At 36.8% G+C, this 15,673-nt stretch overlaps 1 protein-coding gene across 2 annotated transcripts in view; it reads right to left on the reverse strand.

The window, feature by feature from the left end:
• Positions 1-15,673, reverse strand: part of LOC140369029 (calcium-activated potassium channel subunit alpha-1-like) — a 212,403-nt gene that overhangs the window by 100,263 nt on the left and 96,467 nt on the right. The window contains exons 6-9 of one of the 2 annotated variants that reach the window (XM_072456237.1): positions 14,337-14,412; positions 12,805-12,880; positions 10,209-10,379; positions 3,829-3,920 (exon numbers count right to left, since the gene is read on the reverse strand). In XM_072456237.1, coding sequence (XP_072312338.1) covers positions 3,829-3,920; positions 10,209-10,379; positions 12,805-12,880; positions 14,337-14,412 — 415 coding nt within the window. Of the gene's footprint in view, positions 1-3,656; positions 3,749-3,828; positions 3,921-10,208; positions 10,380-12,804; positions 12,881-14,336; positions 14,413-15,673 lie in introns of both variants that reach the window. The other variant, XM_072456235.1, reaches the window with a different exon arrangement.

Consider the following 15,673-nt stretch of genomic DNA (forward strand, 5'->3'; position numbering starts at 1 on the left):
GAATTATAATGTATAACATAACATATAAGGTTGGTCTTCTTTTTGCTCCTTTTCATTTATTCTGTGTGTAACTGTATCGCAGTGATGATTGAGTTATAGATGAATAAAATAAATAAAATGAATAAATAAAATAAATGAAATAAAACACAAAATGTATAAATAAAATAAATAAAATAAATAAAATAAATAAAATAAATAAAATAAATAAAATAAATAAAATAAATAAAATAAATAAATAAGAAAATGTATACAATGAATACAATTAAATAAATAAATAATTCAAATCCAAGCTAAAAACTGTTTTGTTCAGCTGAGCATAATGACAAAGGATTTTTCTTTGCACTCTTCTCTTTTATGACTTAAATTGTTTTTAATTAGTTAATTTTATTGTATTTCTGTAATTTCTTTGTGATTTTAATGCATTTTTCTTGTTGTGTGAAGCACTTTGAATTGCCTTGTGCATGAGATGTGCTCGACAAATAAACTTGCCTTGCCTTAAAATAAATGGTGCAGAAGGCTTTAGTTTTCTTATGTGTTTCAAATGTGGTTTGTAGGATAAAAATACTATAGAATTTGCTGTCAATACATGAATGCAATATTTCTTCCTCGTAAACACATATTTTACTGCACTAGTTCATGTGAAAAGATGGGAACAAACGTTTTGACCGTCCTGTGTTTTATATCGTTGTTAATAATATGCAGTTTGTGTTGAATGATGTTAGACGTCGAGGTTAGTGATGGCGAGTGGAGTTTACCAGAACACAGACGCTGAAAGGAAAAGAGTAAGGGTTAAAATTAAACTAAAGGGCCTCTGTGATCAAAACTGATGGACTAGAAATGCTCCTTTGCGTTTTTAAAGCCCATGTACACCTTCATTAGGCTCATTCAGAACATCATACACTGGAAACATCTTACAATCTTAAGTAAGAAAGGAGAAAGTGAGTGATATTAGTAGTATTTATCTGGATTTGAGTCGATTGTGACTCTCTTAAAATCAGATTTGCCACTTGAACCAGTAAGTTTTGTTATTATTTCAAGTGTAGTCTAAATTCAAGTTAGAAAATGCTTTGTCTTTTTCTCATTTTAAGTAAAACAAGATATTTGATGCTGGTTCCACTGGCAATCTTACATTAAGGTAGTCAAAATATACACAAAACAAGATAGATACTACTTATTTCAAACACTTATCTAATTTTTCCAGTGTATTTTCTTCACTACAGCACTAACCAAACAGAACAATGGCACTGACCCATTTTTGTAAAGCCTTGATTCTTTTTTCTTTCTTTTTTTTCTGACACAATTACATTTATATTTATTTATAAAACGTGCTAACCACATTTAAAGTGAGTTATCCATCAACAAATCATTAAATATGTGTAAAAGCGATAGTTTTCTTACCTCCTTCACCATTTCGACTTGACTTGAACATACATTAGCAGTTACTAATACCCAAAGAATTACATTTTCCCTGTTAAATTTGTGCTTTTTAGGCAATTACTTGATTAAAATGTAATCAAATAAGACGTTCAACCAACAAAAAGAGCCATTTCAACACCCACAATACCCACAAACACAGAAACAGCCAAAGCGTAGCCATTTTACTGAAGCGATTGAGGCAATAACCATAAATAAAAGCTATAAATCTAAAAACTCGTCTTCCTTCTTAATAGCAACAGCTCAAACTGGTCAATCTACTGAATAAATTTGTAAGTCGACCCTGGAAAATACTGACTAAACTACACTAAACCATTCTAATACTAAACTTGTTGAATACGTTTGGTCCCTGAGGCTAAAGGTGTAGGTCGGACTGAAGAGAGAGGCCACGAAGCGAAGCAGAAAAACAAAAGCACAAAGCCAGTTTTTCCCAAGCAGAAAAACAATTGAAACTTGAGCAGCGATGAAACGATGGAACGGATTAAAATGTGGAGAAACGACTGTGATTTGTGATGAAAAATGATGATGTTTTACACGTTTTTTTTTTGCACGAGTGAGTGAGCGATGGGAGGTTTCCATTGAAAGTGCTTTGTATTTGAAATGGTGTTGATATTTTGGGGTGAAGATCGACAAATGAGAGCTACAGTCCCGTCATCGGTCCGTCATTCGACTATTGGGCGAGTCGTAGGGTGAAAGTGCAAACTCATCCAATCATATGTTTGATTTGTGTTTGTGTTCGTTACCACGCGGGAACAAGACAAAATCAAAAGTGACGCACATTAATGAGCACCGACATTCAGCACGAAGGATTTTCCGTCGTTATGGGCGACTTAGACTTAGACCAAATACAAATGGTTTCGTGAGAAATACATGTGTGTGATCTTTATAATGTATTTGTGAAAATCCTTCATGCATCACCACCGACACAAATGTGATTACGCTGGAAAAATCTCAATGAAATCGGTGTTTCTTGACCTATACCTTGTCTACGTAATGTTACGAGAGACTTTAAAATAATGGAAAACGTTCAATCAACGTTTGTTTCTTTTTTCGATGTCATTTCAATAGAATCCTTACGATTGCTATTCCATTTTTTAATATTTTTTTGCCATTTGCAGCGTTTTTGCAGCTAAAACCATCCCAAATCTTGTCTTTGCCTCCTACTACAGTTAAACTTTACCGCTGCCTTTTCTCACTCCCCCCCTTTAATCCTCGACTTTCCCTCCACGAATTGCGTCCTTTGCGTTTTGACCTGAGTCGCTATCGATGGGTTTCAGTCACGTGATGTATCTGTTGTCACCACCATTTTGAAGACGTCACACGTGTTGTTGCCTCTCGTTGGTAGATAGTCATGAACAGAACAACACGCCCTCTGCACCGGCCACGCCCTCTGCACCGGCCACGCCCTCTGCACCGGCCACGCCCTCTGCACCGGCCACGCCCTCTGCACCGGCCACGCCCTCAAAGCTTTGTGTCTGATCCTAAAATATAACACCCGGACAGTTGGAAATGAAGCTCCTTAAAACTGTCTGCGAGTAGGCTAACGTTTATTTGCATAGCCGCATAATAATATGTAAACTAGCATTAGCTTTAGCCGCTAGCGACCTAAAACAAACAGCTCAGTCTGGAGTGACCTCTGTAAGTCCACTGGTCCCTCCTGACCACAGTCACACACTTCTGGACACACGGGGTCTTTGGGGGCGTGGCAGAAGAGAAAGAATCCTTTGTTTTGAGCCTTTTTGTCGGCACAGCCCACAGTGAGCATGCAGCTTATGTCCTCAAGATGGCAGCAGCAACGAGCGTGGAGGATTTGTCTATTGTTTAAGATTATTAGGGGGAAACAGAATTCAGTCAAAAAAATAAGGAAAAGAAGGCCACAAAATGGTGGTAAAAAAGCCTCAATTCACTCAATCACTCCTCTATTCTACACTTTGAACCTAAATAGAAGGTTTCTCTCCCATAAAAAGGTTATTATGGCGTGTTTTACTTATCGACGAATGATCTAATGCTTCTTATTGAGATTTTTCCAGCATAAAAGTGACATCGATTGACATAAAAAGCAGCGGTGAAGCGGCACCAACACAGACACAATGGCCTATTCTTCAGCCGCAGTGTGACTTTACGAGCTCCAAACCTGTGTCCTCCGCCTCCTCCTTTAATCCAACTAAACCGAAAGTCACACAAACCACACACCGTAAATAATCATCTTTTCCGGGACTTACTTTCTGCCTCTGGTCGAGTTATAGCTCCCTCCGTACTTCTTCCGATTTAAGATGAGCGCGGCAATTTCGGGCACGTAGCGAGCAAACATGGCCTACATGCATAAACAGAGACAAAACAAAACAAAAAAGCATGCATGGGGCTCTTCGGAAAGAAAGGCCCCAAAATACTTACTTTCGACCATTTACGGCACTATAGGAACCGCCGTATTTCTTGCGGTTTCCTATTAACTCTATGATTTCAGGGACGTAGCTGGCAAACATGGCCTAAGGAGAAGATAGACAGAGAAGAGGCTAAAGCAGGAGAGCAGCCAGTTTGGGGCAAAAATGTTAGAGTTTAGGACTAGAGAAGGCAACCCAGCTCCAAGGAGAAGGTCGAATATGAAAAATGTACCGAGAATTTTAAGATTAACACGGTATTGCAGACTATTTTTGTTCATCCTCCAACAGAACGATGTATTTGGGCCTCACAGCTCTCACAATGGACACAATGAATGGATACTTCTAGAACGTTCTTCTGGCCATCACTAAGAAATGGATGACACGAACGCAACCAACGATTGAGGATGGGCCGATATCGTAAAGGACGTTCGAAAAATGGTTCGATTTGGTGTGAATTTGAAAATTTGACACATTTTTCAAATTTGTCTATTTTCTTTTTCAAATTTGCCAGGCTAAAAATTAAGGATTTTTTCTGTTTATGTGTCTTGTTTTATGTTCATTTGTGCTGTTTTGTATGTTTAACATTTTTACAAAGGGAAAAGAAAGAAAAAAAGTAGCGAACAGATACAAATAAATAAATAAAAATACAAAATTTACAAAGAATTTTAAGTGTGAAGGATGTGTAGATTTTGTCGCAAATAATCATTACTATTAAGTTGTTTCTTAGTCGTGTGGTTGAACAGAAAATGCGAAAAAATGTACAATAATGCGCAAAAAAGCACAAATATTGGTCTTTTGCGTGTTTCTTTCAATGATTGAAGTTATAACTAGATCAGCTCGAAGTAAAACAGAAAAAAAAGGCTAAAATATAAATAAATATACCAAATTACTGGGATTATTACAAAAAAAAATAAAACAAAAACATACTAAGACTAATTTGGATGAAAATAATGATTACCATCACAGAGGTTTGATTTACTCATGGAAACATAGGAAATACATTTTTTTCAAAAGCACAAATGTTAATCTTTTCATTTGATTATGTTTTCAAAAGACACATTTCTGGTTAAAAAGTATTATATTGGAACCAAAACTTGACGTAACATATTTTGTCCACGATAAAGCTACAAATTATATTGAATTAACTGATTTTGTGAAAATTCTTCTAAATCAATAGAAACGGGTGGATTTGTATTGTATTTTATCAATAAAGAAATATGTAAAGACTAAAATAACTCTGCATTACAGTGAGAGACTGGGTTGCCAAAAGAGGAGTCAATATTTTAAGAAATTCTGTTAAAAATTAAGTTAAGTTTCGAGATTATGGAAGAATGTGGAATTGGTGAAAAAACAAAGAAAATTACACTTTATGTCTTCAAAATAAAAGAAACGGAAATCCTTTTGTGCCATGTTTAGTCCAACAAACACATGTCCAGTTCATTTGAACAGATCGTATCGCTGAATTCTGACTTTCACACGCAATTTTCTTCCCGTAAAGTTCATAAAATATTAAAAAAGTACAAACTAATCTCAATTTGAGTCATTCCCCAAGAGGCTTTTAGTGGAACGGCAATGTCCATTTAGTTCATTTAATAATAAATCATATATTGTATTTGTATTAGTGGAAAGACGCGTCATATTCTAACATTAAATACAATATAATATTTTAAACATGAGAAATTCAGCACTTTTTTGTAAATTGTTGAGTACATTTTACAGTGGATACTTTTACTTCACCACATTTGAGAGTCGATATCTGTGCTTTCTACTCCATTAAATACTTGAACGGGTTTTGAAAAGTACCAACACTTTTGAAGAGTTGCAAATGAAAATGTATTAATCAAATTCAGTAGAAAAATTTAAAACATTGATTCAAATTTGCTGCTGTTGAGCAAAAATCGGCACAATTCTGCATCAATATTACAACATTTAACAGAGCTCGCTCTGTGTGAAAGTGTAAGAAAAATATTTATAGCTTCATACTTTATTCATATTTATAATAAACACAATTTTAAGCTCTGTCTTTTACTGATCTGTCGTGTGTAAAACTGTTAAATCGATCAAGAAAATAAACTACTACTTCTACTTTTATCATATTCAGACCCTTCCTGCTGTCATTTTTATTCAAATACATACATTTTTATATCAGAAATACTATTACTTTTAATCTAGAAGTGCATTTTTAAAGGGTTAAGTCAATACTTTTATTTAAATAGCTTTTAATGTGAGTATTATAATTGAGTAGTTTCCTCACGTTTAAGCCTGGTTTAGACCTAAAGTAATCCTGCTTTAGAACTGGTTTAGATCTACTCCGAAGACTAAATCCACAGATCCTTCAAATACTGCCGATTGTATTTCAAATACTGCCGCTTGTACTTCAAATACTGCCGCTTGTACTTCAAATACTGCCGCTTGTACTTCACATACTGCCGCTTGTACTTCAAATACTGCCACTTGTACTTCACATACTGCCGCTTGTACTTCAAATACTGCCACTTGTACTTCACATACTGCCGCTTGTACTTCAAATACTGCCACTTGTACTTCACATACTGCCGCTTGTACTTCACATACTGCCGCTTGTACTTCAAATACTGCCGCTTGTACTTCAAATACTGCCGCTTGTACTTCAAATACTGCCACTTGTACTTCAAATACTGCCACTTGTACTTCAAATACTGCCGCTTGTACTTCAAATACTGCCGCTTGTACTTCAAATACTGCCGCTTGTACTTCAAATACTGCCACTTGTACTTCACATACTTCCACTTGTACTTCACATACAGCCGCTTGTACTTCAAATACTGCCGCTTGTACTTCAAATACTGCCGCTTGTAATTCAAATACTGCCGCTTGTACTTCAAATACTGCCGCTTGTAATTCAAATACTGCCGCTTGTACTTCAAATACTTCAGCTTTCCCAGTGATGTAACTGTCTCACGCTCTAATCCTCTGCGTTTAATTCACACAGATTTGTCCTCGATCTCCCGAAAGCGACAGTTTAGCGTTCATCCTTCATTCATCCTCGGCCGAGGACAAAGCTCTGAAAATAATCACTGACAGTCGTTTGTTCAACAATTTTAAAAAACTTCCCAAAATCTGATCGAACGTATCAAAACTGCCTCATCGGATCTGAGCGAATTATGTATGAGGTCAAGGTTTTAATCGTGGTTTCTGTTTTTTTATTATTATTTAAATTTTTTGCACATTCGATGTCATTTACTAAGGACGTAACGATATACAAATCACACAGAATCGTACAAAATCCTTTTTCCGTTTTCCGTTTAAATTGTGACTTTTTGCTGTCATAATCCAAAGAATTGAGCTCAACAACAGTTATTTCTTCACGTTGTCTTGTGGTTTATGCGCTTCCCCCTGTTTTTTTTCTCGATATACTGGGATATACTGTGATATACTGGGATATATTGAGATATACTGAGATATACAGCGATAAACTGTGATATACTGCGATATACTGAGATAAACTGTGATATACTGCGATATACTGCGATATACTGAGATATACTGAGATATACTGAGATATACTGAGATAAACTGTGATATACTGAGATATACTGATATAAACTGTGATATACTGAGATATACTGAGATAAACTGTGATATACTGTGATATACTGCGATATACTGAGATAAACTGTGATGTACTGTGATATACTGCGATATACTGAGATAAACTGTGATATACTGTGATATACTGTGATATACTGAGATAAACTGTGATATACTGAGATAAACTGTGATATACTGTGATATACTGAGATATACTGAGATAAACTGAGATATACTGTGATATACTGCGATATACTGAGATAAACTGTGATATACTGTGATATACTGCAATATACTGAGATATACTGAGATAAACTGAGATAAACTGTGATATACTGTGATATACTGAGATAAACTGTGATATACTGTGATATACTGCAATATACTGAGATATACTGAGATAAACTGAGATAAACTGTGATATACTGTGATATACTGAGATAAACTGTGATATACTGTGATATACTGCAATATACTGAGATATACTGAGATGAACTGAGATATACTGTGATATACTGAGATAAACTGTGATATACTGTGATATGCTGCAATATACTGAGATATACTGAGATAAACTGTGATATACTGCAATATACTGCGATATACTGTGATATACTGAGATAAACTGTGATATACTGTGATATACTGCGATATACTGCAACATACTGTGATATACTGCAATATACTGCAATATACTTTGATATACTGTGATATACTGAGATAAACTGTGATATACTGTGATATACTGTGGTGTACTGCGATATATTGCGATATACTTTGATATACTGTGATATACTGAGATAAACTGTGATATACTGCGATATACTGCGATATACTGAGATAAACTGTGATATACTGCGATATACTGAGATAAACTGTGATATACTGCGATATACTGAGATATACTGAGATATACTGAGATAAACTGTGATATACTGAGATATACTGATATAAACTGTGATATACTGAGATATACTGTGATATACTGTGATATACTGCGATATACTGCGATATACTGTGGTGTACTGCGATATATTGCGATATACTTTGATATACTGTGATATACTGAGATAAACTGTGATATACTGTGATATACTGTGATATACTTTGATATACTGTGATATACTGAGATAAACTGTGATATACTGCGATATACTGCGATATACTGCGATATACTGCGATATACTGTGATATACCACGATGTTACTGTGCGACGATATCACAATATTTCGGTTATCGTTACATCCCGATCGTTTACGTTGTGCGTCGTCGACTTGGAAATTGCCGTCGTCGCGTCGTTGAATGTATTTTTTTACTCACTACAAACCAATTCTACCTCTATTTCCATTTTCACATCAGTTATGCACAATTTTTCTATTAAAAAATCTATTATTGCACAAATTGTACACGTCGGGATTCAGCTAAACACGTTCAGGAGCATAAAAAACTGAAATATGAACTACTAAACTAATAAAAGAGACACGTGCATTTCAGAACATGTTTGTAGAGGTTTAAAACTACTATTTTTGTTGTTTATTTTGTTTCTTGTATCTAAATAATTAAAGTCATGGTTTATTTTATATTATTTTGTCATTTTTTTCACTGTGATTAACGATATTTTATTGTGAAATATCGGTAACGTGACACAGTTATTGTCTCGAGGGATTAAAAAGTGGAAAAAGTCAGAAACCCTTGAGCGATATCCATCTGTTTGTCCAAATGAAGCGGTCGTCATGGTGTTTGTTGGAAGTCGGCACGAAGCCGCCTGAAACTCAAACGCCACAAACCAAACGATGATTAATGTGCAACAAATCCAAACAGCAGCGTTGTGTCGCAGCAACTCATGCTGAGCGGCCGTATTATCAGCTGTTCTACGTTTCACTCTAGTCGCCATAGAAACCACGAACAATAATGCGATGATAATGTTTCGAATAATCGGATTAATCGCGACTTGTTAACGCTAAAAGACTCTAAACGACACATAAAAAGAGCTTTCACGACATTATTGAGTTTGAATGGAACAAAATGAATCAAACTGTTTCAGATGAATGGATCAGATCAGTTGGTTGTGACCCAAGTTTTAAGCCAGATGCCCTGACGCAGCTTTTACAGATTTGGACATACGGCTGAGTGCAGATGAACCAGTTGGGGAAGCGCCATCAAAGGAGCTGATCTTTTTCCTCTAATTTGATTCGTTCTGATGTTTTTATAGAACTTCAACGTGTCCTATACCCAAAGGTAGAAGTAAGATTAAGTTTAAATTTTTATTATGTTATTTTTTTTTTCAATTACTATCATAATTACATATTTTTCTTTACATATGTCAGTTTGTTTTATGTACATTTTTGTTGCTGTATGTTTAAAAAAAAAGTATATATATTTAGAAAAGCTTAAGATATATATATATATATATATATATATATATATATATATATATATATATATATATATAATATTGCAGTTGTTGAGTTTGAGGATTTGCAGAATTTGAATATCGGTTACGTCGTGTATAATTAAAACGATTGAAAAAACCTCAGAAAGATACAGAAACATCTCCCAAACAGAGGTATTAAGTGATTTTTGTCATTCATTTCATGTTCCATTCACGTTTTGTGCTAAATTGAAACGATTTAAAGCAAAAGAGAAAACTGAGATCTACATTTTGTGTCAATAAACGCGCTTTGAAACAATCAGAACACAATAATACGGCCAGTAAGTTTGGTTGATGATCACGTGACGGACAAAAACACCAAAATGCGCCCAGCGAGCGATGTCATAAAGGTGTTTTTGACGTGACATTTATAAAGATGGAGACGTCTTTACCAGTCCTCCGAGGATGAAGAAGACCATGAAGAGTCGTCCCAGGGTGGTCTTGGCGTACACGTCGCCGTAGCCCACCGTGGACATGGTGACCATCAGGAGGTACACGCACTCCCAGTACGACAGCGCCTGAGAGTTCTGGAAGTTCTCCCATGGGTCTCCAGAGTTCTCCACCTGAAAAGAACAACAGCCATTACACACGGAAGTGTAAAAACGACAGTAAATAACTTTATGTGGGGTTTTACATGATGATTTCTACTTCATCGCAGACATTCAGCAAAGTGTACTGCACACGTGGAATATTTTTCAAATAAACTTCACTGGTGGAAGGTTTGCCATCTGTTTGTCTTCATGGGCATTTCTTTGTAATCAGATTATTTATTGTATTTATTGTATTTATTGTATTTATTTCATTTATTTCATTTATTTCATTTATCTTTTTTATTTTTTTTATGTATCTATTTATTTAGTTAGTTAGCTATACAATACACATTAACCTGAACAGGAGAGGAGCCTGCACAGGTAGAACATGCAAACTCGATACAGAAAACCACCCAAGAGCACCGACCGCTGCCATATCACCCGCTACTCATTATAAGAGCTACATTTTTTGTTTTTTAATGATTTATCTGTCTAGAACACTGTGAAAAACAAAGAACAGATCAGTCACTGGTTTGGCTTGGGATTCCTGCCCCTTAAAGGACACATATTATGCAAAATGTACTCTTTTTTTTCTCTCTTTTAATCCTGTTTTAACATTGTTCCCTCATCATAAACACAGCTGGAGAATCATTTAGCTTCATTTACGCTAGTTTGATGAATCCTGGTTAGAAAATCTTCTCCCCTATGAGCGTCAGAAACACTCCGTTCTGAATCTCCTTGATAACTGACGTTTTCGCGACCTGCGACGTGGCTCTGAGAATCTTCTGTGCTGTTTTTAAGTCCATAAATAGTCGCCCAACTTTATTCTTAAACATAAGATGCCAAAGTAGCTCAAGAGCGTGTTTAAAGGCCACTAACCAAACAAATAATTGCGTAATATTTGTCCTTTAAGTCCCATTCTCAGATCCAGAACCCATTGTTTTGATTGACAGCTGCGGCGATGACTTCCCATTTGATATTTATGACCATTGCTCCGTGAATATGAGGTTTGACCTGTCCAGAAAAGTTACACGGTGCACCTTTAACTCATTTCTACAACGTGTAATGACATGTGGTTCTGTTCGATTCCTTCAGGTGTTCGTTAGATTACTGCTTATTTATTTTCACATTAAAAGTCTCTAAATATATTTGTCGCAGTCTCAGAATTACGGAACAAAAACTGTAACAAGTTTCAGGGGTTTGGGGAAATCCAGAAGAGGCTCCATCACTTCCTGTTCGGACGGAGGCCTAGAAAGGACAAACTGCTGAAGGAGAAGCACACTCAATTTTAGACAAACAAACGATGATTTATAACATTAAAACATAACATTTACCTAGTTATTGTTTAATCTAGATATGATAAAGGAGACGTGCAGGAAGGTGTAAAGTCTGTGAAGATCTGGTGGAGAGTCATGAGTTTGATCTGATCTGAGGTCAGAGTTTAGACAGTTTCACACCGTCTCATTTAGAGGACAAAACGGTCTCGTCTTTAATCAGTCAAGAATAGAGTAAACTATTATATTATTAATATTATTATTATTTATTTTATTTTATTTTTGTATTCATTTTTTCTTTCTTTTTTAAATAAAACCAATCATATAAGATGTTAACATTCATCCTGGTTTTGTCCTGTTTTTTTGTCCTGGTTTGGTCCTGTTTTAGTCCTGGTTCAGTCTTGGTTTAGTCCTGGTTTGGTCCTGGTTTAGTCCTGGTTTAGTCTTGGTTTAGTCCTGATTTAGTCCTGGTTTAGTCCTGGTTTAGTCCTGGTTTAGTCCTGGTTTAGTCCTGGTTTAGTCCTGATTTAGTCCTGATTCAGTCCTGGTTTTGTCCTGGTTTGGTCCTGGTTTTGTTCTGGTTTGGTCCTGGTTTTGTCCAGGTTTAGTCCTGGTTTAGTCCTGGTTTAGTCCTGGTTTAGTCCTGGTTTAGTCCTGGTTTAGTCCTGATTTAGTCCTGATTCAGTCCTGGTTTTGTCCTGGTTTGGTCCTGGTTTTGTTCTGGTTTGGTCCTGGTTTTGTCCAGGTTTAGTCCTGGTTTTGTCCTGGTTTAGTCCTGGTTTAGTCCTGGTTTAGTCCTGGTTTAGTCCTGGTTTAGTCCTGATTTAGTCCTGATTCAGTCCTGGTTTTGTCCTGGTTTGGTCCTGGTTTTGTTCTGGTTTGGTCCTAGTTTTGTCCTGGTTTTGTCCTGGTTTTGTCCAGGTTTAGTCCTGGTTTTGTCCTGGTTTTGTCCTGGTCTAGTCCAGGTTTAGCTCTTGTTTTAGTTCTAGTTTATCCCTTAGTTTGAGCGTCTTTAGGCGCAGTATTACAGGGCATTTAGGCCCAATTTACAAAGTGCGACTTATACTCCAGTGCGACCTATATATGTTTATTTTTCTTCTCTATTATGCTTTTTTTTTTCCGCCCGGTGCGACTTATACTCCAGACAATACGGTAGTACATTTCAGAGTGTGGACTTCACTCACCAGATGTATGAACCCTGCGGCGGTGAGCCATGTGCTTATGAAGATGGAGCACAGGTTGACCAGCTTTATCGAGTTACTGCGAAGACACGGGGAAAGTACACACGTATAAGTCACAGAAGTATTCACAGAAGTATTCACACGCAGTACGTTTGACACATGAATGAAAGGGATTAGAGGCGTAAGCTCCTGCCACATCTGCGGGAAAATGCAGAGATTATTAACGTTCAAGCGCATCCTTTCAAAATAAAGCTCAAATCTGTTGTCATTGTCCTCTGCAGAATCTGTATTTTAAGAATTTAGAAAAAATCTGTGTTAAAATCGTAACAAGTAGAAGCGAGAGTAGTAGTAGTAGTAGTAGTAGTAGTAGTAGTAGTAGTAGTCGTAGTATTCTTGTGTTAAACCTGTATTTGATCATTTTCTTCTTTAAAAAATAAAAAAATGAACAAGGGCAATATATTTTAATCATAATAAATCAACCCAACAAAATAAAATAAAAAAATTAAATTGTTTTGTTTATGTCGGATTAACTTGAATTCAACTTGAAGGAAAATCCTGTATTTTCCGGACTTTTTTCATCGTTTTGGCCGGGGTGCGACTTATACTTATATTTATACTTATATACTTATACTCCGGACCGACTTATATGTGATAATACTTGTTATTTTCACACTTTTAACCTTATTTCACACTCCAGTGCGACTATATATGTTTTTTCCTTCTCTATTATGCATTTTTTGGCTGCTTATACTCCAGAAAATACGGTACATAAATGTAAATTGGTCGAATTTTGTCTGAGACAATTAGTTAAGCTGAATCTAGGGCGGGGCCGACGAGACGAGGTCGATAAAGATACAAAGAGTCACATCAGGTGGAGGCGTCGATGAGAGAGTCGTGGTAAAAGAAACAGACGCTCAGCACCGACGTTACAGTTTGCAGAAAGCGCACAGATATGGGAAAGAATCAATCTAAAAGTGACGTGTCCATCCCGGAGACGCCTGTCATGCTGCATCTGTCATGCTGCACCTGTCATGCTGCACCTGTCATGCTGCACCTGTCATGCTGCAATGTCAAATAAATATGGGAAGGAGTGTCTGGAATGCTGCCAATGTGGTCCCATACATTTGGATTTGGCGAAGTGTTTTTTTTATTTTTATTTAGTTAATTTTATTATAATTCTGTTTCTGTCACGTCTTTGTGATTTTAATGCATTTTTCCTGCTGTGAAGCACTTTGAACTGCCTGTGTATGAAATGTGCTCGACAAATAAACTTGCCTAAATGTCGTCATTGGTCATGAACGTGTTTATTTTCTTGATAATGTGATAAGTGAAATTTGATATTTTTGATGAAAACATACTCTGAAATCAGACAGAAGTATGATCAGATTAGCAGATGAAATATCCAGGAGTTAAATCCGTCATGTGCATCAAAAACGAAATATGTGAGTATTTTCCGCCGACTCAACAGACGTTTCACATTTGACATTTCCACAAACGCATGCAACGATCCAAAGACCAGCTCAAATCTCACTTACCTCGTCTTCAGAATATTCAAAAACTGTAATATTTCTGAGAACTGTATCAACCTTAAGGCCCTCAGGAACCTCAAACCTGCGAGAGGGAAAACACAAAGAAAGTACAAACATTAGTATTTAAATGTACGTTAAAAAACACGTAAAGACAATTACCTTTCCAGCTTTCGCCCATGTCGACCGTCAGCGGGTGCATTTTAGCAACCGAACGCTACGCTAACTCTAACGCTAACGCTGCGACTTGAAGCGCACGGCCCCATTGGCCCCTGCTCTAACGCTGCGACTTGAAGCGCACGGCCCCATTGGCCCCTGCTCTAATCTGACAGAGTGGATTCTTACACCTGACGACGATAATCACGGTTTAATAAATGCAGCAGCGGATTATTATCCGAGCGGCGGCAGGTGACGTCAAATCTCGAAAATCAGAGAGCGGAGAGGTCAAGGGCAAAGAGAGTGGACCAGAGAGTGGACCAGAGAGTGAAGAGTGGACCAGAGAGTGGACCAGAGAGTGGACCAGAGAGTGGACCAGAGAGTGGACCAGAGAGTGGACCAGAGAATAAACCGAAAAGTGAACTGAAGAGCAAACCAGACATTCTTCAGGCAGATACACATTTTGTGCCACACTGTGGAATATTATAGTCAAAGGAATTACATCTCCATGGAAACGAGCAGACGTGGGCTAAATACGTAAATATAAAAGTAAGATTTGGAAGTTTTTACCAGAAAAAAATCCAAAAAGACAAAACATATTTCTGATTCACTCCATGTCTCTGTTAAAAAGTTACACAGTGGAACTTTAACTACATCACAGGTCCAGTGCAGTACAGTACACAGTGCAGTGCAGTGCAGTACAGTGCAGTGCAGTACAGTGCAGTGCAGTATAGTACAGTATAGTACAGTATAGCACAGTACAGTACACAGTACAGTACACTGTGCAGTACAGTACAGTGCAGTATAGTACAGTATAGTACAGTATAGTACAGTACAGTACAGTACAGTACAGTACACAGTACAGTACACAGTACAGTACACAGTGCAGTGCAGTGCAGTACAGTGCAGTGCAGTACAGTGCAGTGCAGTATAGTACAGTACAGTACAGTACAGTACAGTACACAGTACAGTACACAGTACAGTACACTGTGCAGTACAGTACAGTGCAGTATAGTACAGTATAGTACAGTATAGTACAGTACACAGTACAGTACACAGTACAGTACATTGTGCAGTACAGTACAGTACAGTACAGTGCAGTATAGTACAGTATAGTACAGTACAGTACACAGTACAGTACACAGTACAGTACAGTGAATAAAGTATACAACAATTACACGTTCGGAGGC

The sequence above is a fragment of the Eucyclogobius newberryi genome, unplaced genomic scaffold, assembly GCF_026437365.1.
Source record: "Eucyclogobius newberryi isolate DKJ021-1_F unplaced genomic scaffold, fEucNew1.0.hap1 SCAF_20, whole genome shotgun sequence".
Classification (NCBI taxonomy): Eukaryota; Metazoa; Chordata; class Actinopteri; order Gobiiformes; family Gobiidae; genus Eucyclogobius; species Eucyclogobius newberryi.